General features: G+C 52.4%; 1 protein-coding gene across 1 annotated transcript in view; it reads left to right on the plus strand.

Annotated features, from left to right (window-relative positions):
* LOC139375507 (NEDD4-binding protein 2-like) overlaps positions 1 to 16,535 on the plus strand; it is a 33,393-nt gene extending 16,858 nt beyond the window's left edge. The window contains exons 9-18 of the mRNA XM_071117339.1: positions 1,418 to 2,099; positions 2,496 to 2,581; positions 4,216 to 4,261; positions 4,670 to 4,893; positions 7,737 to 7,855; positions 8,304 to 8,418; positions 10,943 to 11,131; positions 14,233 to 14,401; positions 15,716 to 15,863; positions 16,520 to 16,535. Coding sequence (XP_070973440.1) covers positions 1,418 to 2,099; positions 2,496 to 2,581; positions 4,216 to 4,261; positions 4,670 to 4,893; positions 7,737 to 7,855; positions 8,304 to 8,418; positions 10,943 to 11,131; positions 14,233 to 14,401; positions 15,716 to 15,863; positions 16,520 to 16,535 — 1,794 coding nt within the window. The remainder of the gene's footprint in view (positions 1 to 1,417; positions 2,100 to 2,495; positions 2,582 to 4,215; positions 4,262 to 4,669; positions 4,894 to 7,736; positions 7,856 to 8,303; positions 8,419 to 10,942; positions 11,132 to 14,232; positions 14,402 to 15,715; positions 15,864 to 16,519) is intronic.
* Positions 16,536 to 22,813: the final 6,278 nt, after the last annotated feature.

Consider the following 22,813-nt stretch of genomic DNA (forward strand, 5'->3'; position numbering starts at 1 on the left):
CCCGTCCCCTATATGGGGAGGCCGTAGGGCCTCGTCCCCTATATGGGGAGGCAGTAGGGCCCCGTCCCCTATATGGGGAGGCAGTAGGGCCCCGTCCCCTATATGGGGAGGCCGTAGGGCCCCGTCCCCTATATGGGGAGGCCGTAGGGCCCCGTCCCCTATATGGCGAGGCCGTAGGGCCCCGTCCCCTATATGGCGAGGCCGTAGGGCCCCGTCCCCTATATGGCGAGGCCGTAGGGCCCCGTCCCCTATATGGCGAGGCCGTAGGGCCCCGTCCCCTATATGGCGAGGCCGTAGGGCCCCGTCCCCTATATGGCGAGGCCGTAGGGCCCCGTCCCCTATATGGCGAGGCAGTAGGGCCCCGTCCCCTATATGGCGAGGCAGTAGGGCCCCGTCCCCTATATGGCGAGGCAGTAGGGCCCCGTCCCCTATATGGCGAGGCAGTAGGGCCCCGTCCCCTATATGGCGAGGCAGTAGGGCCCCGTCCCCTATATGGCGAGGCAGTAGGGCCCCGTCCCCTATATGGCGAGGCAGTAGGGCCCCGTCCCCTATATGGGGAGGCAGTAGGGCCCCGTCCCCTATATGGCGAGGCAGTAGGGCCCCGTCCCCTATATGGGGAGGCCGTAGGGCCCGTCCCCTATATGGCGAGGCCGTAGGGCCCGTCCCCTATATGGGGAGGCAGTAGGGCCCCGTCCCCTATATGGGGAGGCAGTAGGGCCCCGTCCCCTATATGTGGAGGCAGTAGGGGCCCGTCCCCTATATGTGGAGGCAGTAGGGCCCCGTCCCCTATTTGGGGAGGCAGTAGGGCCCCGTCCCCTATTTGGGGAGGCAGTAGGGCCCCGTCCCCTATATGGGGAGGCAGTAGGGCCCCGTCCCCTATATGGGGAGGCAGTAGGGCCCCGTCCCCTATATGGGGAGGCAGTAGGGCCCCGTCCCCTATATGGGGAGGCAGTAGGGCCCCGTCCCCTATATGGGGAGGCAGTAGGGCCCCGTCCCCTATATGGGGAGGCAGTAGGGCCCCGTCCCCTATATGGGGAGGCAGTAGGGCCCCGTCCCCTATATGGGGAGGCAGTAGGGCCCCGTCCCCTATATGGGGAGGCAGTAGGGCCCCGTCCCTTATATGGGGAGGCAGTAGGGCCCCGTCCCCTATATGGGGAGGCAGTAGGGCCCCGTCCCCTATATGGGGAGGCAGTAGGGCCCCGTCCCCTATATGGGGAGGCCGTACGGCCCCGTCCCATATATGGGGAGGCCGTAGGGCCCCGTCCCCTATATGGCGAGGCCGTAGGGCCCCGTCCCCTATATGGCGAGGCCGTAGGGCCCCGTCCCCTATATAGCGAGGCAGTAGGTTCCCGTTCCCTATATAGCGAGGCCATCCTAAATTAATTTTAAATGTACCATTGGTTCCTCTCTCCCTCAGGATCTGGAGTGGACCAGTAATCTGCTGCTAGACTCTGGGGAGAGACTCTTCCTAGAGGAAGAGGAGGATGAAGAAGAGGGTGATGAAGATCTGGACATGGCCGTAGGTGTGTCCCTGGAGGAGAGGACGGAGGGGCGGGTTACGCCCCCAGGGGAACAGGCTTCGGCCTCCAGCTTTTCTGATAGCGAGGCGGTTGTTGTATTGGGAAGAGGGGAGGAGGAAGAGGAGACGTGGAGGACACGAGGGGGCGTGGACGAAGGGGTAGGTGGGGTTAGTGGACTGAACCATCCGGTGTCTGGGGGTGGGGGCGGCTCAGAGGAACAAAACACCCCCTTGGGAGAGTCCACTCGTCTGGAGCACAGACCACCAGGAAGAGATGTGGCGGAGCAGGAAGTGGTTCGGGACTCGGAGAGCGGAGCTGGCGCAGAGCAGTGGGAGAAATGGGAGAAGGAGGAGGAGGAGGGAGACGAGGAGCTGTATTGCGTAGACGAGGTGACCCAGTCGCTCCTAGCCCAGCTGGAGGAGATGGAGAGGAGAGAGGAGGAGGAGGAGAGGAAAGGGAGGAAGGAGAAGGAGAAGAGGAGGGACAGACTCGTGGACATCCAGAGTGTTGAACTGAAGCTGCCTACAGAACTGGCTCTGCAGCTGGTTGAGCTGTTTGGCCCTGTTGGTGTCCTACCAGGTAACACACACACACACAGACACACCACTGACCCAGGTAACACACACACACACACACACCACTGACCCAGGTAACACACACACACACCACTGACCCAGGTAACACACACACACACCACTGACCCAGGTAACACACACACACACACCACTGACCCAGGTAACACACACACACACACCACTGACCCAGGTAACACACACACACACACACCACTGACCCAGGTAACACACACACACACACCACTGACCCAGGTAACACACACACACACACACCACTGACCCAGGTAACACACACACACACACCACTGACCCAGGTAACACACACACACATACCACTGACCCAGGTAACACACCCACACCCCAGACACACTCCCTCAGCTCTCCTGTGCTTGGTTGCCAGGTGTGTGTTCTCCTGATGACTACTCTGTGAGGATGGACCTCAACATGGCCAGACTGCTGCACCAGAAATGGAAGGACACTGTCCAGGTGTGTGTTACCTGGGTCAGGTGGGGGTGTGTTACCTGGGTCAGGTGGGGGTGTGTTACCTGGGTCAGGTGGGGGTGTGTTACCTGGGTCAGGTGGGGGTGTGTTACCTGGGTCAGGTGGGGTGTGTTACCTGGGTCAGGTGGGGTATGTTACCTGGGTCACGTGGGGGTGTGTTACCTGGGTCAGGTGGGGTGTGTTACCTGGGTCAGGTGGGGTGTGTTACCTGGGTCAGGTGGGGTGTGTTACCTGGGTCAGGTGGGGTATGTTACCTGGGTCAGGTGGGGTGTGTTACCTGGGTCAGGTGGGGTGTGTTACCTGGGTCAGGTGGGGTGTGTTACCTGGGTCAGGTGGGGTATGTGTTACCTGGGTCAGGTGGGGTATGTGTTACCTGGGTCAGGTGGGGTATGTGTTACCTGGGTCAGGTGGGGTGTGTTACCTGGGTCAGGTGGGGGGTGTGTTACCTGGGTCAGGTGGGGGGTGTGTTACCTGGGTCAGGTGGGGTGTGTTACCTGGGTCAGGTGGGGTGTGTTACCTGGGTCAGGTGGGGTGTGTTACCTGGGTCAGGTGGGGTATGTGTTACCTGGGTCAGGTGGGGTGTGTTACCTGGGTCAGGTGGGGTGTGTTACCTGGGTCAGGTGGGGTGTGTTACCTGGGTCAGGTGGGGTGTGTTACCTGGGTCAGGTGGGGTATGTGTTACCTGGGTCAGGTGGGGTATGTGTTACCTGGGTCAGGTGGGGTATGTGTTACCTGGGTCAGGTGGGGTGTGTTACCTGGGTCAGGTGGGGGGTGTGTTACCTGGGTCAGGTGGGGGGTGTGTTACCTGGGTCAGGTGGGGGGTGTGTTACCTGGGTCAGGTGGGGTGTGTTACCTGGGTCAGGTGGGGTGTGTTACCTGGGTCAGGTGGGGTGTGTTACCTGGGTCAGGTGGGGTGTGTTACCTGGGTCAGGTGGGGGTGTGTTACCTGGGTCAGGTGGGGTGTGTTACCTGGGTCAGGTGGGGTATGTTACCTGGGTCAGGTGGGGTGTGTTACCTGGGTCAGGTGGGGTGTGTTACCTGGGTCAGGTGGGGTATGTGTTACCTGGGTCAGGTGGGGGGTGTGTTACCTGAGTCAGGTGGGGTGTGTGTGTTACCTGGGTCAGGTGGGGTGTGTGTGTTACCTGGGTCAGGTGGGGTGTGTGTGTTACCTGGGTCAGGTGGGGGGTGTGTTACCTGGGTCAGGTGGGGTGTGTGTTACCTGGGTCGGTGGGGTGTGTGTGTTACCTGGGTCGGTGGGGTGTGTGTTACCTGGGTCGGGGGTGTGTGTGTTACCTGGGTCGGTGGTGTGTGTTTGTGTTACCTGGGTCAGTGGGGGGTATGTGTGTGTTACCTGGGTCAGTGTGGTGTGTGTGTGTGTGTGTTACCTGGGTCGGGGGTGTGTGTGTTACCCGGGTCGGTGGGGTGTGTGTTACCCGGGTCGATGGGGTGTGTGTTACCTGGGTCGGTAGTGTGTGTGTGTGTGTGTGTCTGCTTGTGTGTGTGTGTTACCTCGGTCAGGTGTGTGTGTGTGTGTGTGTGTGTGTGTGTGTGTGTGTGTGTGTGTGTGTGTGTTACCTGGGTCAGTGGTGTGTGTTTTAAGTCTGCGGTTGTCTTTCTAGGAGAAGCAGAGACAAGCAGCACTCTCCTACCATCTACTACAAGAGAGTGAGTACACACACACACACACACACACACACACACTACTGACCCAGGTAACACACACACACACACACAAGCAGACACACACACACCCCACCGACCCAGGTAACACACACACACACCACTGACCCAGGTAACACACACACACACCACACTGACCCAGGTAACACACACACACAAACTAAGGCGTCATGGTCATCAAATCATTGTTGTTAATTTGTTGAATAGTTTTGTGTGTTACTGTAATATAATATAGATTTACTGATACATCATCCGTGTAGAATTGATATATGTTAAGCTTTCACAAGTTACAGTTTGTTTTAAAGTCCTAAAAACTACAAAACTACGGGTAAACTAAAACTCCATTACCCATGTTTTCCTGTTCTATCCTGCTCTACTTCCTGGTTTTACCAGGCTCTGTCCACTGGGGCGAATCACAGACGGCCAAAACCGGGCTCAGGGACGGGTCACGCCCAGCTCACTTCCTGATTGGTCCAGACGGCTTTGCGTCTCCGAGCGGCCAATCGGAGTCTCGGGATGAGTTGCCAATCCTGGACCACTGGAGTGTGTCCCGCCCTCATGTCTCTCTCAGGGACATCATGACTGAAGAACGGGCTCTACAGGAGAACATGGAGAGGGTAACACACACACACACACACACACACACACACACACTGGCATATACACACACACACACACACTGGCATGTATATACACACACTGGCATCACCCTTTCACCTTCTGATTTGACCTGTCTGTCTCTCTCTCTCCTCCTCAGTCTGGTCCAGGTGGTGTTAACAGGAGAGATGGAGACTCATCTCTTTGACCTGTCTGTCTGTCTCTCTCCTCCTCCTCCTCCTCCTCCTCCTCCTCAGTCTGGTCCAGGTGGTGTTAACAGGAGAGATGGAGACTCAGCTCATTGACCTGTCTCTCTCTCCTCCTCAGTCTGGTCCAGGTGGTGTTAACAGGAGAGATGGAGACTCAGCTCTTTGACCTGTCTGTCTCTCACCTCCTCCTCCTCCTCCTCCTCCTCCTCAGTCTGGTCCAGGTGGTGTTAACAGGAGAGATGGAGACTCAGCTCATTGACCTGTCTCTCTCTCCTCCTCAGTCTGGTCCAGGTGGTGTTAACAGGAGAGATGGAGACTCAGCTCATTGACCTGTCTGTCTCTCTCCTCCTCAGTCTGGTCCAGGTGGTGTTAACAGGAGAGATGGAGACTCATCTCTTTGACCTGTCTCTCTCTCTCTCTCCTCCTCAGTCTGGTCCAGGTGGTGTTAACAGGAGAGATGGAGACTCATCTCTTTGACCTGTCTCTCTCTCCTCCTCAGTCTGGTCCAGGTGGTGTTAACAGGAGAGATGGAGACTCATCTCTTTGACCTGTCTGTCTCTCTCTCCTCCTCAGTCTGGTCCAGGTGGTGTTAACAGGAGAGATGGAGACTCAGCTCTTTGACCTGTCTGTCTCTCTCCTCCTCAGTCTGGTCCAGGTGGTGTTAACAGGAGAGATGGAGACTCAGCTCTTTGACCTGTCTGTCTCTCTCCTCCTCAGTCTGGTCCAGGTGGTGTTAACAGGAGAGATGGAGACTCAGCTCTTTGACCTGTCTCTCTCTCCTCCTCAGTCTGGTCCAGGTGGTGTTAACAGGAGAGATGGAGACTCAGCTCATTGACCTGTCTGTCTCTCTCCTCCTCAGTCTGGTCCAGGTGGTGTTAACAGGAGAGATGGAGACTCATCTCTTTGACCTGTCTCTCTCTCTCTCTCCTCCTCAGTCTGGTCCAGGTGGTGTTAACAGGAGAGATGGAGACTCATCTCTTTGACCTGTCTCTCTCTCCTCCTCAGTCTGGTCCAGGTGGTGTTAACAGGAGAGATGGAGACTCATCTCTTTGACCTGTCTGTCTCTCTCTCCTCAGTCTGGTCCAGGTGGTGTTAACAGGAGAGATGGAGACTCATCTCTTTGACCTGTCTGTCTCTCTCTCCTCAGTCTGGTCCAGGTGGTGTTAACAGGAGAGATGGAGACTCATCTCTTTGACCTGTCTGTCTCTCACCTCCTCAGTCTGGTCCAGGTGGTGTTAACAGGAGAGATGGAGACTCATCTCTTTGACCTGTCTGTCTCTCTCCTCCTCCTCAGTCTGGTCCAGGTGGTGTTAACAGGAGAGATGGAGACTCAGCTCTTTGACCTGTCTGTCTCTCTCTCCTCCTCAGTCTGGTCCAGGTGGTGTTAACAGGAGAGATGGAGACTCAGCTCTTTGACCTGTCTGTCTCTCTCTCCTCCTCAGTCTGGTCCAGGTGGTGTTAACAGGAGAGATGGAGACTCAGCTCTTTGACCTGTCTGTCTCTCACCTCCTCCTCCTCCTCCTCCTCCTCAGTCTGGTCCAGGTGGTGTTAACAGGAGAGATGGAGACTCAGCTCTTTGACCTGTCTGTCTCTCTCCTCCTCCTCAGTCTGGTCCAGGTGGTGTTAACAGGAGAGATGGAGACTCAGCTCTTTGACCTGTCTCTCTCTCCTCCTCAGTCTGGTCCAGGTGGTGTTAACAGGAGAGATGGAGACTCAGCTCTTTGACCTGTCTCTCTCTCCTCCTCAGTCTGGTCCAGGTGGTGTTAACAGGAGAGATGGAGACTCAGCTCTTTGACCTGTCTCTCTCTCCTCCTCCTCAGTCTGGTCCAGGTGGTGTTAACAGGAGAGATGGAGACTCAGCTCTTTGACCTGTCTGTCTCTCTCTCCTCCTCAGTCTGGTCCAGGTGGTGTTAACAGGAGAGATGGAGACTCATCTCTTTGACCTGTCTGTCTCTCTCCTCCTCCTCAGTCTGGTCCAGGTGGTGTTAACAGGAGAGATGGAGACTCAGCTCTTTGACCTGTCTGTCTCTCTCTCCTCCTCAGTCTGGTCCAGGTGGTGTTAACAGGAGAGATGGAGACTCAGCTCTTTGACCTGTCTCTCTCTCCTCCTCAGTCTGGTCCAGGTGGTGTTAACAGGAGAGATGGAGACTCAGCTCTTTGACCTGTCTGTCTCTCTCTCCTCCTCAGTCTGGTCCAGGTGGTGTTAACAGGAGAGATGGAGACTCAGCTCTTTGACCTGTCTGTCTCTCACCTCCTCCTCCTCCTCCTCCTCCTCAGTCTGGTCCAGGTGGTGTTAACAGGAGAGATGGAGACTCAGCTCTTTGACCTGTCTGTCTCTCTCCTCCTCCTCAGTCTGGTCCAGGTGGTGTTAACAGGAGAGATGGAGACTCAGCTCTTTGACCTGTCTCTCTCTCCTCCTCAGTCTGGTCCAGGTGGTGTTAACAGGAGAGATGGAGACTCAGCTCTTTGACCTGTCTGTCTCTCTCCTCCTCAGTCTGGTCCAGGTGGTGTTAACAGGAGAGATGGAGACTCAGCTCTTTGACCTGTCTCTCTCTCCTCCTCAGTCTGGTCCAGGTGGTGTTAACAGGAGAGATGGAGACTCAGCTCTTTGACCTGTCTGTCTCTCACCTCCTCCTCCTCCTCCTCCTCCTCAGTCTGGTCCAGGTGGTGTTAACAGGAGAGATGGAGCTGCCATGATGAAGGAGACTCAGCTCTTTGACCTGTTCCCCAGCATAGACAGACACTTCCTACAGGACATCTTCAGAGACCACAAGTTAATACACACACACACACACACACACACACACACACACCACATAAACACACACACACACCACATAAACACACACACACACACACACACACACACACACACACACACACACACACACACACACACACACAGTTACAGTCCACAGAGACCACACACACACACACACACACCACATACACACACACACACCACATAAACACACACACACCACATAAACACACACACACACACCACATAAACACACACACACACACACACAAACTTCAAATCGGGGTAGGGGTGTGTTAGTGTTTCATATGTGAATAATAGCTAATATATCCCTCTGTGTGTGTGTGTGTGTGTGTGTGTGTGTGTGTGTGTGTGTGTGTGTGTGTGTGTGTGTGTGTGTGTGTGTGTGTGTGTGTGTGTGTGTGTGTGTGTGTGTGTGTGTGTGTGTGTGTGTGTGTAGTTACTGTCTGGTGCAGACGGAGCAGTTTCTGAGGTCTATGTTGGACGAGGGTCCTGTGAGAAACGTTGTGGCCCCAGAGCACACCCCCCGTACTCCCAGCAAGGAACGAGACAAGGTACACACACACACACCCCGTACTCCCAGCAAGGAACGAGACAAGGTACACACACACACACACACACACACACACACACACCGTACTCACAGCGTGAGTTGAGTTGGATTCAGACCCTGGTCAGTGTTCTGTTGTTGACAGAGAGGTGGATTCAGACCCTGGTCAGTGTTCTGTTGTTGACGGAGAGGTGGATTCAGACCCTGGTCGGTGTTCTGTTGTTGATTCAGACCCTGGTCGGTGTTCTGTTGTTGACAGTGAGGTGGATTCAGACCCTGGTCGGTGTTCTGTTGTTGACAGAGAGGTGGATTCAGACCCTGGTCAGTGTTCTGTTGTTGACAGAGAGGTGGATTCAGACCCTGGTCGGTGTTCTGTTGTTGATTCAGACCCTGGTCGGTGTTCTGTTGTTGATTCAGATCCTGGTCGGTGTTCTGTTGTTGACGGAGAGGTGGATTCAGACCCTGGTCGGTGTTCTGTTGTTGATTCAGACCCTGGTCGGTGTTCTGTTGTTGACGGAGAGGTGGATTCAGACCCTGGTCGGTGTTCTGTTGTTGATGGAGAGGTGGATTCAGACCCTGGTCGGTGTTCTGTTGTTGATGGAGAGGTGGATTCAGACCCTGGTCAGTGTTCTGTTGTTGATGGAGAGGTGGATTCAGACCATGGTCGGTGTTCTGTTGTTGATGGAGAGGTGGATTCAGACCCTGGTCGGTGTTCTGTTGTTGACAGAGAGGTGGATTCAGACCCTGGTCGGTGTTCTGTTGTTGATTCAGACCCTGGTCAGTGTTGTGTTGTGACAGAGAGGTGGATTCAGACCCTGGTCGGTGTTCTGTTGTTGATGGAGAGGTGGATTCAGACCCTGGTCGGTGTTCTGTTGTTGACGGAGAGGTGGATTCAGACCCTGGTCGGTGTTCTGTTGTTGACAGAGAGGTGGATTCAGACCCTGGTCGGTGTTCTGTTGTTGATTCAGACCCTGGTCAGTGTTGTGTTGTGACAGAGAGGTGGATTCAGACCCTGGTCAGTGTTCTGTTGTTGATTCAGACCCTGGTCGGTGTTCTGTTGTTGATTCAGACCCTGGTCGGTGTTCTGTTGTTGATTCAGACCCTGGTCGGTGTTCTGTTGTTGACAGAGAGGTGGATTCAGACCCTGGTCGGTGTTCTGTTGTTGACGGAGAGGTGGATTCAGACCCTGGTCAGTGTTCTGTTGTTGACGGAGAGGTGGATTCAGACCCTGGTCGGTGTTCTGTTGTTGATTCAGACCCTGGTCGGTGTTCTGTTGTTGATTCAGACCCTGGTCAGTGTTCTGTTGTTGACAGAGAGGTGGATTCAGACCCTGGTCAGTGTTCTGTTGTTGACGGAGAGGTGGATTCAGACCCTGGTCGGTGTTCTGTTGTTGATTCAGACCCTGGTTGGTGTTCTGTTGTTGATGGAGAGGTGGATTCAGACCCTGGTCGGTGTTCTGTTGTTGACAGAGAGGTGGATTCAGACCCTGGTCGGTGTTCTGTTGTTGATTCAGACCCTGGTCAGTGTTGTGTTGTGACAGAGAGGTGGATTCAGACCCTGGTCGGTGTTCTGTTGTTGATGGAGAGGTGGATTCAGATCCTGGTCAGTGTTCTGTTGTTGACGGAGAGGTGGATTCAGACCCTGGTCGGTGTTCTGTTGTTGACAGAGAGGTGGATTCAGACCCTGGTCAGTGTTCTGTTGTTGATTCAGACCCTGGTCGGTGTTCTGTTGTTGATTCAGACCCTGGTCAGTGTTCTGTTGTTGACGGAGAGGTGGATTCAGACCCTGGTCGGTGTTCTGTTGTTGACGGAGAGGTGGATTCAGACCCTGGTCGGTGTTCTGTTGTTGATTCAGACCCTGGTCGGTGTTCTGTTGTTGACAGAGAGGTGGATTCAGACCCTGGTCGGTGTTCTGTTGTTGACGGAGAGGTGGATTCAGACCCTGGTCAGTGTTCTGTTGTTGACAGAGAGGTGGATTCAGACCCTGGTCAGTGTTCTGTTGTTGACGGAGAGGTGAATTCAGACCCTGGTCGGTGTTCTGTTGTTGATTCAGACCCTGGTCGGTGTTCTGTTGTTGACAGAGAGGTGGATTCGGACCCTGGTCAGTGTTCTGTTGTTGACGGAGAGGTGGATTCAGACCCTGGTCAGTGTTCTGTTGTTGACGGAGAGGTGGATTCAGACCCTGGTCAGTGTTCTGTTGTTGATTCAGACCCTGGTCGGTGTTCTGTTGTTGACAGAGAGGTGGATTCGGACCCTGGTCAGTGTTCTGTTGTTGACGGAGAGGTGGATTCAGACCCTGGTCAGTGTTCTGTTGTTGACGGAGAGGTGGATTCAGACCCTGGTCGGTGTTCTGTTGTTGATTCAGACCCTGGTCGGTGTTCTGTTGTTGCAGTTGATATATTGGAGCAGCAAAGTTTATCTCTACTCCCCCTCTCTACCCCCCCTCCCCCTCTCTATCTCCCCCTCTCTACCCCCCCCTCCCTCTCTCTACCCCCCCCTCCCTCTCTCTACCCCCCCTCCCCCTCTCAGAAGCGTGCAGCAGCTCCAGTGCCCCCTCCACAGTCCCTCTCTCAGTACCAGGATGTGGAGGACCCAGAGTATGAAGACTTCCGAGCCGAGGCCAGGCTCCAGAGAGGCAGACAGCTGGAGAGCTTCAGCAAGGCTGCAGAGGCTTACAGACAGGGACGCAGAGATGTAGCCTCCTACTATGGACAACAGGTGGGGGGGGGGGGGGGGGGGGGGGGGGTTACAGACAGGGACGCAGAGATGTAACCTCCTACTATGGACAACAGGTGGGTGGGGGGGTGGGGGGGGTTACAGACAGGGACGCAAAGATGTAGCCTCCTACTATGGACAACAGGTGGGTGGGGGGGTGGGGGGGGTTACAGACAGGGACGCAAAGATGTAGCCTCCTACTATGGACAACAGGTGGGGGGGGTGGGGGGGCTTACAGACAGGGACGCAAAGATGTAGCCTCCTACTATGGACAACAGGTGGGGGGGGGGGGGGGGGGGGGGGGGTTACAGACAGGGACGCAAAGGTGTAGCCTCCTACTATGGACAACAGGTGGGGGGGGGGGGGGGGGGTTACAGACAGGGACGCAGAGATGTAGCCTCCTACTATGGACAACAGGTGGGGGGGGGGGGGGTTACAGACAGGGACGCAAAGATGTAGCCTCCTACTATGGACAACAGGCGGGGGGGGGGGGGGGGGGTTACAGACAGGGACGCAGAGATGTAGCCTCCTACTATGGACAACAGGTGGGTGGGGGGGTGGGGGGGGTTACAGACATCTACTGACCCAGAGTCAGATGAGGTCCTTTATCTACTGACCCAGAGTCAGATGAGGTCCTTTATCTACTGACCCAGAGTCAGATGAGGTCCTTTATCTACTGACCCAGAGTCAGATGAGGTCCTTTATCTACTGACCCAGAGTCAGATGAGGCCCTTAATCTACTGACCCAGAGTCAGATGAGGTCCTTTATCTACTGACCCAGAGTCAGATGAGGTCCTTTATCTACTGACCCAGAGTCAGATGAGGTCCTTTATCTACTGACCCAGAGTCAGATGAGGTCCTTTATCTACTGACCCAGAGTCAGATGAGGTCCTTTATCTACTGACCCAGAGTCAGATGAGGCCCTTAATCTACTGACCCAGAGTCAGATGAGGTCCTTTATCTACTGACCCAGAGTCAGATGAGGTCCTTTATCTACTGACCCAGAGTCAGATGAGGCCCTTTATCTACTGACCCAGAGTCAGATGAGGTCCTTTATCTACTGACCCAGAGTCAGATGAGGTCCTTTATCTACTGACCCAGAGTCAGATGAGGTCCTTTATCTACTGACCCAGAGTCAGATGATCTCCTTTGTGCTCGGTGACTTTAAAACCCACATGTTTTAGATTTGTTCCAGACCTCCAAAGCTGTTCCCTGATGTGGATTAAGAATTGTTGTAGACTTGTTTTTCTGTTTGTTTTTTTTATTGTGATTTTGAGAGTGAAAACCTGAAAATCACAGTCCCCCCATGGTATCGTTTTGGTACAGTCCCCCCATGGTATCGTTTTGGTACAGTCCCCCAATGGTATCGTTTTGGTACAGTCCCCACCCATGGTATTGTTTTGGTACAGTCCCCCCATGGTATCGTTTTGGTACAGTCCCCCCATGGTATCGTTTTGGTACAGTCTCCCCCCATGGTATCGTTTTGGTACAGTCCCCACCCATGGAATCGTTTTGGTACAGTCCCCCCATGGTATCGTTTTGGTACATTCTCCCCCCATGGTATCGTTTTGGTACAGTCCCCACCCATGGAATCGTTTTGGTACAGTCCCCACCCATGGTATCGTTTTGGTACAGTCCCCCCATTGTATTGTTTTGGTACAGTCCCCCCATGGTATCGTTTTGGTACAGTCCCCACCCATGGTATCGTTTTGGTACAGTCTCCCCCCATGGTATCGTTTTGGTACAGTCCCCACCCATGGTATCGTTTTGGTACAGTCTCCCCCATGGTATCGTTTTGGTACAGTCTCCCCCCATGGTATCGTTTTGGTACAGTCCCCACCATGGTATCGTTTTGGTACAGTCCCCCCATGGTATTGTTTTGGTACAGTCCCCCCATGGTATCGTTTTGGTACAGTCCCCCCCATGGTATCGGTTTTGGTACAGTCTCCCCCATGGTATCGTTTTGGTACAGTCCCACCCATGGTATCGTTTTGGTACAGTCTCCCCCCATGGTATCGTTTTGGTACAGTCCCCCCCATGGTATCGTTTTGGTACAGTCCCCCCATGGTATCGTTTTGGTACAGTCCCCCCCATGGTATCGTTTTGGTACAGTCCCCCCCATGGTATCGTTTTGGTACAGTCTCCCCCCATGGTATCATTTTGGTTCAGTCCCCACCCATGGTATCGTTTTGGTACAGTCTCCCCCATGGTATCGTTTTGGTACAGTCTCCCCCCATGGTATCGTTTTGGTACAGTCCCCACCATGGTATCGTTTTGGTACAGTCTCCCCCCCATGGTATCGTTTTGGTACAGTCTCCCCCCATGGTATCGGTTTTGGTACAGTCTCCCCCATGGTATCGTTTTGGTACAGTCCCCCCATGGTATCGTTTTGGTACAGTCTCCCCCCATGGTATCGGTTTTGGTACAGTCTCCCCCATGGTATCGTTTTGGTACAGTTCCACCCATGGTATCGTTTTGGTACAGTCTCCCCCCATGGTATCATTTTGGTACAGTCCCCCCCATGGTATCGTTTTGGTACAGTCCCCCCCATGGTATCGTTTTGGTACAGTCTCCCCCCATGGTATCGTTTTGGTACAGTCCCCACCCATGGTATCGTTTTGGTACAGTCCCCCCCATGGTATCGTTTTGGTACAGTCTCCCCCCCATGGTATCGTTTTGGTACAGTCTCCCCCCATGGTATCGTTTTGGTACAGTCTCCCCCCATGGTATCGTTTTGGTACAGTCCCCCCCATGGTATCGTTTTGGTACAGTCCCCCCATGGTATCGTTTTGGTACAGTCTCCCCCATGGTATCGTTTTGGTAGAGTCTCCCCCCATGGTATCGTTTTGGTACAGACCCCCCCGTGGTATCGGTTTTGGTACAGTCTCCCCCATGGTATCGTTTTGGTACAGTCCCACCCATGGTATCGTTTTGGTACAGTCTCCCCCCATGGTATCGTTTTGGTACAGTCCCCCCCATGGTATCGTTTTGGTACAGTCGCCCCCATGGGATCGTTTTGGTACAGTCTCCCCCCATGGTATCGTGACAACACTTGTCTAAAAGCTGTGTGTGTGTGTGTGTGCGTGTGCATGTGTGTGTGTCAGGGTCATCTCCATGGTCAGAAGATGCATGAAGCCAATCACCGAGCGGCGGCCCAGATCTTTGAGCGGGTCAACTCCTCCCTGCTGCCTCAGAACGTTCTAGATCTCCACGGACTGCATGTCGACGAGGCCTTACTCCACCTGTCACAGGTGTTAGAGAGGAAGACCACAGGTACACCTAGCTAGACCTCCAGGCTGCGTGATGAAGAGGTGTTAGAGAGGAAGACCACAGGTACACCTAGCTAGACCTCCAGGCTGCGTGATGAAGAGGTGTTAGAGAGGAAGACCACAGGCACACCTAGCTAGACCTCCAGGCTGTGTGATGAAGAGGTGTTAGAGCGGAAGACCACAGGTACACCTAGCTAGACCTCCAGGCTGCGTGTCGACGAGGCCTTACTCCACCTGTCACAGGTGTTAGAGAGGAAGACCACAGGTACACCTAGCTAGACCTCCAGGCTGCGTGATGAAGAGGTGTTAGAGAGGAAGACCACAGGTACACCTAGCTAGACCTCCAGGCTGAGTGATGAAGAGGTGTTAAGAGAGGAAGACCACAGGTACACCTAGCTAGACCTCCAGGCTGCGTGATGAAGAGGTGTTAGAGAGGAAGACCACAGGTACACCTAGCTAGACCTCCAGGCTGCGTGATGAAGAGGTGTTAGAGAGGAAGACCACAGGTACACCTAGCTAGACCTCCAGGCTGAGTGATGAAGAGGTGTTAAGAGAGGAAGACCACAGGTAAACCTAGCTAGACCTCCAGGCTGCGCGATGAAGAGGTGTTAGAGAGGAAGACCACAGGTACACCTAGCTAGACCTCCAGGCTGTGTGATGAAGAGGTGTTAGAGGAAGACCACAGGTACACCTAGCTAGACCTCCAGGCTGCGTGATGAAGAGGTGTTAGAGAGGAAGACCACAGGTACACCTAGCTAGACCTCCAGGCTGCGTGATGAAGAGGTGTTAGAGAGGAAGACCACAGGTACACCTAGCTAGACCTCCAGGCTGGGCGATGAAGAGGTGTTAGAGAGGAAGACCACAGGTACACCTAGCTAGACCTCCAGGCTGCGTGATGAAGAGGTGTTAGAGAGGAAGACCACAGGTACACCTAGCTAGACCTCCAGGCTGCGTGATGAAGAGGTGTTAGAGAGGAAGACCACAGGTAAACCTAGCTAGACCTCCAGGCTGCGTGATGAAGAGGTGTTAGAGAGGAAGACCACAGGTACACCTAGCTAGACCTCCAGGCTGTGTGATGAAGAGGTGTTAGAGAGGAAGACCACAGGTACACCTAGCTAGACCTCCAGGCTGCGTGATGAAGAGGAGTCAGAGAGGAAGACCACAGAGAGTTTTGTTCCCTAAACGTGACCACATGTTCTCCTCCTCTCCTTTGTGTGTGTGTGTGTGTTTCTGTGTGTGTGTGTGTGTGTGCGCGTGTGTGTGCGCGTGTGTGTGCGCGTGTGTGTGTGTGCGTGTGTGTGTGTGTGTGTGCGTATAGAGTGTCAGCAGGGTGTGTGTAGGTCTCAGCTGTCAGTTATAACAGGAAGAGGGAACCACAGCCAGGGAGGAGTGGCTCGTATCCGCCCTGCTGTCATAGACTACCTCAACACATTGGGCTACAGGTACCTTAACACATTGGGCTACAGGTACACACACACACTGGGCTACAGGTACACACACACACACACACTGGGCTACAGGTACCTCAACGCACACACTGGGCTACAGGTACCTCAACACACACACTGGGCTACAGGTACCTCAACACACACACTGGGCTACAGGTACCTCAACACACTGGGCTACAGGTACCTCAACACACTGGGCTACAGGTACCTCAACACACTGGGGTACAGGTACCTCAACACACACACTGGGCTACAGGTACCTCAACACACACACTGGGCTACAGGTACCTCAACACACACACAGGGCTACAGGTACACACACACAGGGCTACAGGTACCTCAACACACTGGGCTACAGGTACCTCAACACACTGGGCTACAGGTACACACAAACATAGGGCTACAGGTACCTCAACACACTGGGCTACAGGTACCTCAACACACTGGGCTACAGGTACACACACACATAGGGCTACAGGTACCTCAACACACTGGGCTACAGGTACCTCAACACACTGGGCTACAGGTACCTCAACACACAGGGCTACAGGTACACACACACACACACACACACACAGGGCTACAGGTACACACACACACACACACACACACACACTGGGCTACAGGTACCTTAACACACTGGGCTACAGGTACCTCAACACACTGGGCTACAGGTACACACACACATAGGGCTACAGGTACCTCAACACACTGGGCTACAGGTACCTCAACACACTGGGCTACAGGTACCTCAACACACAGGGCTACAGGTACCTCAACACACAGGGCTACAGGTACCTCAACACACTGGGCTACAGGTACCTCAACACACAGGGCTACAGGTACCTCAACACACTGGGCTACAGGTACCTCAACACACAGGGCTACAGGTACCTCAACACACAGGGCTACAGGTACCTCAACACACTGGGCTACAGGTACCTCAACACACAGGGCTACAGGTACCTCAACACACAGGGCTACAGGTACCTCAACACACAGGGCTACAGGTACCTCAACACACTGGGCTACAGGTCATTACTACACAATCATTATGTCAATACTAGGTAACGCGACACACTCACCCTCTCTCTCCCCCCCTCTCCCCCTCTTTTTCTACCACCCCTCTCTCTCTCTCTCTCTCTCTCTGCCTCTCTCTCTCTCTCTGCCTCTCTCCCCAGGTTTACTGAGCCTAAGCCAGGTCTGTTGTTGGTGTGTCTGAACTGAGATGAAGCTGTCATGTGACTGACTGTCCTTATCAAGACACTACTGTCTCCTCCCCCTCTCCCCTGGAATCTACCGCTACCACTTCCTCTCTCACATACACAAAAAACACACCCTCCTCTCTCTCTCTCTCTCTCTGTCTGTCTCTCTATGTCTCTCTCTCTCTCTGTCTCTCCCTCTCTCTGTCTCTGTCTCTCTCTGTCTCTCCCTCTCTCTCTCTCTCTGTCTCGCTCTACCTCTCTGTCTCTGTCTCTCCCTCTCTCTCTCTCTCGCTCTCTCTTTCTACCTCTCTCTCTCTGTCTCTGTCTCCCTCTGACTGTGTCTCTGTCTCTCTCTGTCTCTCCCTCTCTGTCTCTCTCTCTCTCCCTCTCTGTCTCTCTCTCTCTCTCTCTCTCTCTCTCTCTCTCTCTCTCTCTCTCTCTCTCTCTCTCTCTGTCTCTCTCTCTCTCTCTCTCTGTCTGTCTGTCTCTCCCTGTCTCTAACAATTATTTTAATAGCTGCCGAAGAAATTGTCTTAGTCTATTTTTATGTCTTCACTGTTGCCATGTTTGTACAATATTTTTGTTTTTGTATGAAACTTTATCAGGATTTACAAACAATGACAGAGCGAGAGTTCATTTTAAATTATATTAAATGTAGATTTTTAGATTTTATAAAACCATATCAATCTAAGTGTATATCATGTATCTTAACATGATGTTTCTGTAATGGTGAATGTGTGGGGTTATATCATTTTTAAGAGAAGTTATCTTGCCCGTTTATACATTTGATCAGAAGTGATATCTGGCCCGTTTATACATTAGATCAGAAGTGATAACCGGGCCGTTTATACATTAGATCAGAAGTGATATCTGGCCCGTTTATACATTAGATCAAAAGTGATATCTGGGCCGTTTATACATTAGATCAGAAGTGATATCTGGCCTGTTTATACATTTGATCAGAAGTGATATCTGGCCCGTTTATACATTAGATCAGAAGTGATATCTGGCCCGTTTATACATTAGATCAGAAGTGATATCTGGCCTGTTTATACATTAGATCAGAAGTGATATCTTGCCCGTTTATACATTAGATCAGAAGTGATAACTGGGCCGTTTATACATTAGATCAGAAGTGATATCTGGGCCGTTTATACATTAGATCAGAAGTGATAACCGGGCCGTTTATACATTAGATCAGAAGTGATATCTGGGCCGTTTATACATTAGATCAGAAGTGATATCTGGGCCGTTTATACATTAGATCAGAAGTGATATCTGGGCCGTTTATACATTAGATCGAAGAGTATTGACAGTGTTGACAGAAACAGTGTTTGGTTTTGTTCTACTTTATGGCTGTCCCAAATGGCCCCCTATTCTCTATATAGGGAATCCAAATGGCCCCCTATTCTCTATATAGGGAATCCAAATGGCCCCCTATTCTCTATAGAGGGAATCCAAATGGCCCCCTATTCTCTATATAGGGAATCCAAATGGCCCCCTATTATCTATAGAGGGAATCCAAATGGCCCCCTATTCTCTATATAGGGAATCCAAATGGCCCCCTATTCTCTATAGAGGGAATCCAAATGGCCCCCTATTCTCTATATAGGGAATCCAAATGGCCCCCTATTCTCTATAGAGGGAATCCAAATGGCCCCCTATTCTCTATATAGGGAATCCAAATGGCCCTCTATTCTCTATATAGGGAATCCAAATGGCCCCCTATTCTCTATAGAGGGAATCCAAATGGCCCCCTATTCTCTATAGAGGGAATCGTAAATGGGTTAGGGACTGACTCCTAAAGGGTTAGGAACTGACTCCTAAATGGGTTAGGTACTGACTCCTAAAGGGTTTGGAACTGACTCCTAAAGGGTTAGGGACTGACTCCTAAATGGTTTAGGGACTGACTCCTAAAGGGTTAGGGTTAGGGACTGACTCCTAAAGGGTTAGGGTTAGGGACTGACTCCTAAAGGGTTAGGGACTGACTCCTATAGGGTTAGGTACTGACTCCTAAAGGGTTTGGAACTGACTCCTAATGGGTTAGGGACTGACTCCTAAAGGGTTAGGGACTGACTCCTAAAGGGTTAGGGGTTAGGGACTGACTCCTAAAGGGTTAGGAACTGACTCCTAAAGGGTTAGGGACTGACTCCTAAATGGGTTAGGTGCTGACTCTTAAATGGGTTAGGGTTAGGGACTGACTCCTAAAGGGTTAGGGTTAGGGACTGACTCCTAAAGGGTTAGGGACTGACTCCTAAAGGGTTAGGGACTGACTCCTAAAGGGTTAGGGGTTAGGGACTGACTCCTAAAGGGTTAGGGACTGACTCCTAAAGGGTTAGGGACTGACTCCTAAAGGGTTAGGGACTGACTCCTAATGGGTTAGGGACTGACTCCTAAAGGGTTAGGGACTGACTCCTAAATGGGTTAGGGACTGACTCCTAAAAGGGTTAGGTACTGACTCCTAAAAGGGTTAGGGGTTAGGGACTGACTCCTAAATGGGTTAGGTACTGACTCCTAAAGGGTTTGGAACTGACTCCTAAAGGGTTAGGGACTGACTCCTAAATGGTTTAGGGACTGACTCCTAAAGGGTTAGGGTTAGGGACTGACTCCTAAAGGGTTAGGGTTAGGGACTGACTCCTAAAGGGTTAGGGACTGACTCCTATAGGGTTAGGGACTGACTCCTAAATGGGTTAGGTACTGACTCCTAAAGGGTTTGGAACTGACTCCTAATGGGTTAGGGACTGACTCCTAAAGGGTTAGGGACTGACTCCTAAAGGGTTAGGGGTTAGGGACTGACTCCTAAAGGGTTAGGAACTGACTCCTAAAGGGTTAGGGACTGACTCCTAAATGGGTTAGGTGCTGACTCTTAAATGGGTTAGGGTTAGGGACTGACTCCTAAAGGGTTAGGGTTAGGGACTGACTCCTAAAGGGTTAGGGACTGACTCCTAAAGGGTTAGGGACTGACTCCTAAAGGGTTAGGGGTTAGGGACTGACTCCTAAAGGGTTAGGGACTGACTCCTAAAGGGTTAGGGACTGACTCCTAAAGGGTTAGGGACTGACTCCTAATGGGTTAGGGACTGACTCCTAAAGGGTTAGGGACTGACTCCTAAAAGGGTTAGGTACTGACTCCTAAAAGGGTTAGGGGTTAGGGACTGACTCCTAAAGGGTTAGGGACTGACTCCTAAATGGGTTTGGGACTGACTCCTAAAGGGTTTGGGACTGACTCCTAAAGGGTTAGGGACTGACTCCTAAATGGGTTAGGGACTGACTCCTAAAGGGTTAGGGGTTAGGGACTGACTCCTAAAGGGTTAGGGACGGACTCCTAAAGGGTTAGGGACTGACTCCTAAAGGGTTAGGGACTGACCCCTAAAGGGTTAGGGGTTAGGGACTGACTCCTAAAGGGTTAGGGTTAGGGACTGACTCCTAAAGGGTTAGGGACTGACTCCTAAAGGGTTAGGGACTGACTCCTAAAGGGTTAGGGACTGACTCCTAAAGGGTTAGGGACTGACTCCTAAAGGGTTAGGGGTTAGGGACTGACTCCTAAAGGGTTAGGGACTGACTCCTAAAGGGTTAGGGACTGACTCCTAAAGGGTTAGGGACTGACTCCTAATGGGTTAGGGACTGACTCCTAAAGGGTTAGGGACTGACTCCTAAATGGGTTAGGGACTGACTCCTAAAAGGGTTAGGTACTGACTCCTAAAAGGGTTAGGGGTTAGGGACTGACTCCTAAATGGGTTAGGTACTGACTCCTAAAGGGTTTGGAACTGACTCCTAAAGGGTTAGGGACTGACTCCTAAATGGTTTAGGGACTGACTCCTAAAGGGTTAGGGTTAGGGACTGACTCCTAAAGGGTTAGGGTTAGGGACTGACTCCTAAAGGGTTAGGGACTGACTCCTATAGGGTTAGGGACTGACTCCTAAATGGGTTAGGTACTGACTCCTAAAGGGTTTGGAACTGACTCCTAATGGGTTAGGGACTGACTCCTAAAGGGTTAGGGACTGACTCCTAAAGGGTTAGGGGTTAGGGACTGACTCCTAAAGGGTTAGGAACTGACTCCTAAAGGGTTAGGAACTGACTCCTAAAGGGTTAGGGACTGACTCCTAAATGGGTTAGGTGCTGACTCTTAAATGGGTTAGGGTTAGGGACTGACTCCTAAAGGGTTAGGGTTAGGGACTGACTCCTAAAGGGTTAGGGACTGACTCCTAAAGGGTTAGGGACTGACTCCTAAAGGGTTAGGGGTTAGGGACTGACTCCTAAAGGGTTAGGGACTGACTCCTAAAGGGTTAGGGACTGACTCCTAAAGGGTTAGGGACTGACTCCTAATGGGTTAGGGACTGACTCCTAAAGGGTTAGGGACTGACTCCTAAATGGGTTAGGGACTGACTCCTAAAAGGGTTAGGTACTGACTCCTAAAAGGGTTAGGGGTTAGGGACTGACTCCTAAAGGGTTAGGGACTGACTCCTAAATGGGTTTGGGACTGACTCCTAAAGGGTTTGGGACTGACTCCTAAAGGGTTAGGGACTGACTCCTAAATGGGTTAGGGACTGACTCCTAAAGGGTTAGGGGTTAGGGACTGACTCCTAAAGGGTTAGGGACTGACTCCTAAATGGGTTAGGGTTTAGAGACTGACTCCTAAAGGGTTAGGGACTGACTCCTAAAGGGTTAGGGACTGACTCCTAAAGGGTTAGGGACTGACTCCTAAAGGGTTAGGGACTGACTCCTAAAGGGTTAGGGTTAGGGACAGACTCCTAAAGGGTTAGGGACTGACTCCTAAAGGGTTAGGGTTTAGGGACTGACTCCTAAAGGGTTAGGGACTGACTCCTAAATGGGTTAGGGACTGACTCCTAAATGGGTTAGGGACTGACTCCTAAATGGGTTAGGGACTGACTCCTAAAGGGTTAGGGACTGACTCCTAAAGGGTTAGGGACTGACTCCTAAATGGGTTAGGGACTGACTCCTAAAGGGTTTGGGACTGACTCCTAAAGGGTTAGGGGTTAGGGACTGACTCCTAAATGTTTAGGGACTGACTCCTAAATGGGTTAGGGTTTAGGGACTGACTCCTAAAGGGTTAGGGTTAGGGACTGACTCCTAAAGGGTTAGGGACTGACTCCTAAAGGGTTAGGGTTTAGGGACTGACTCCTAAAGGGTTAGGGACTGACCCCTAAAGGGTTAGGGACTGACTCCTAAAGGGTTAGGGACTGACTCCTAAAGGGTTAGGGGTTAGGGACTGACTCCTAAAGGGTTTAGGGACAGACTCCTAAAGGGCTAGGGACTGACTCCTAAAGGGTTTAGGGACTGACTCCTAAAGGGTTTAGGGACTGACTCCTAAAGGGTTAGGGACTGACTCCTAAAGGGCTAGGGACAGACTCCTAAAGGGTTTAGGGACTGACTCCTAAAGGGTTAGGGACTGACTCCTAAAGGGCTAGGGACTGACTCCTAAAGGGTTAGGGACTGACTCCTAAAGGGTTAGGGACTGACTCCTAAAGGGTTAGGGACTGACCCCTAAAGGGTTAGGGGTTAGGGACTGACTCCTAAAGGGTTAGGGACTGACTCCTAAAGGGTTAGGGACTGACTCCTAAATGGGTTAGGGACTGACTCCTAAATGGGTTAGGGACTGACTCCTAAAGGGTTAGGGACTGACTCCTAAAGGGTTAGGGACTGACTCCTAAAGGGTTAGGGACTGACTCCTAAATGGGTTAGGGACTGACTCCTAAAGGGTTTGGGACTGACTCCTAAAGGGTTAGGGGTTAGGGACTGACTCCT

This window comes from Oncorhynchus clarkii, chromosome 19 (genome assembly GCF_045791955.1).
Source record: "Oncorhynchus clarkii lewisi isolate Uvic-CL-2024 chromosome 19, UVic_Ocla_1.0, whole genome shotgun sequence".
Lineage (NCBI taxonomy): Eukaryota > Metazoa > Chordata > Actinopteri > Salmoniformes > Salmonidae > Oncorhynchus > Oncorhynchus clarkii.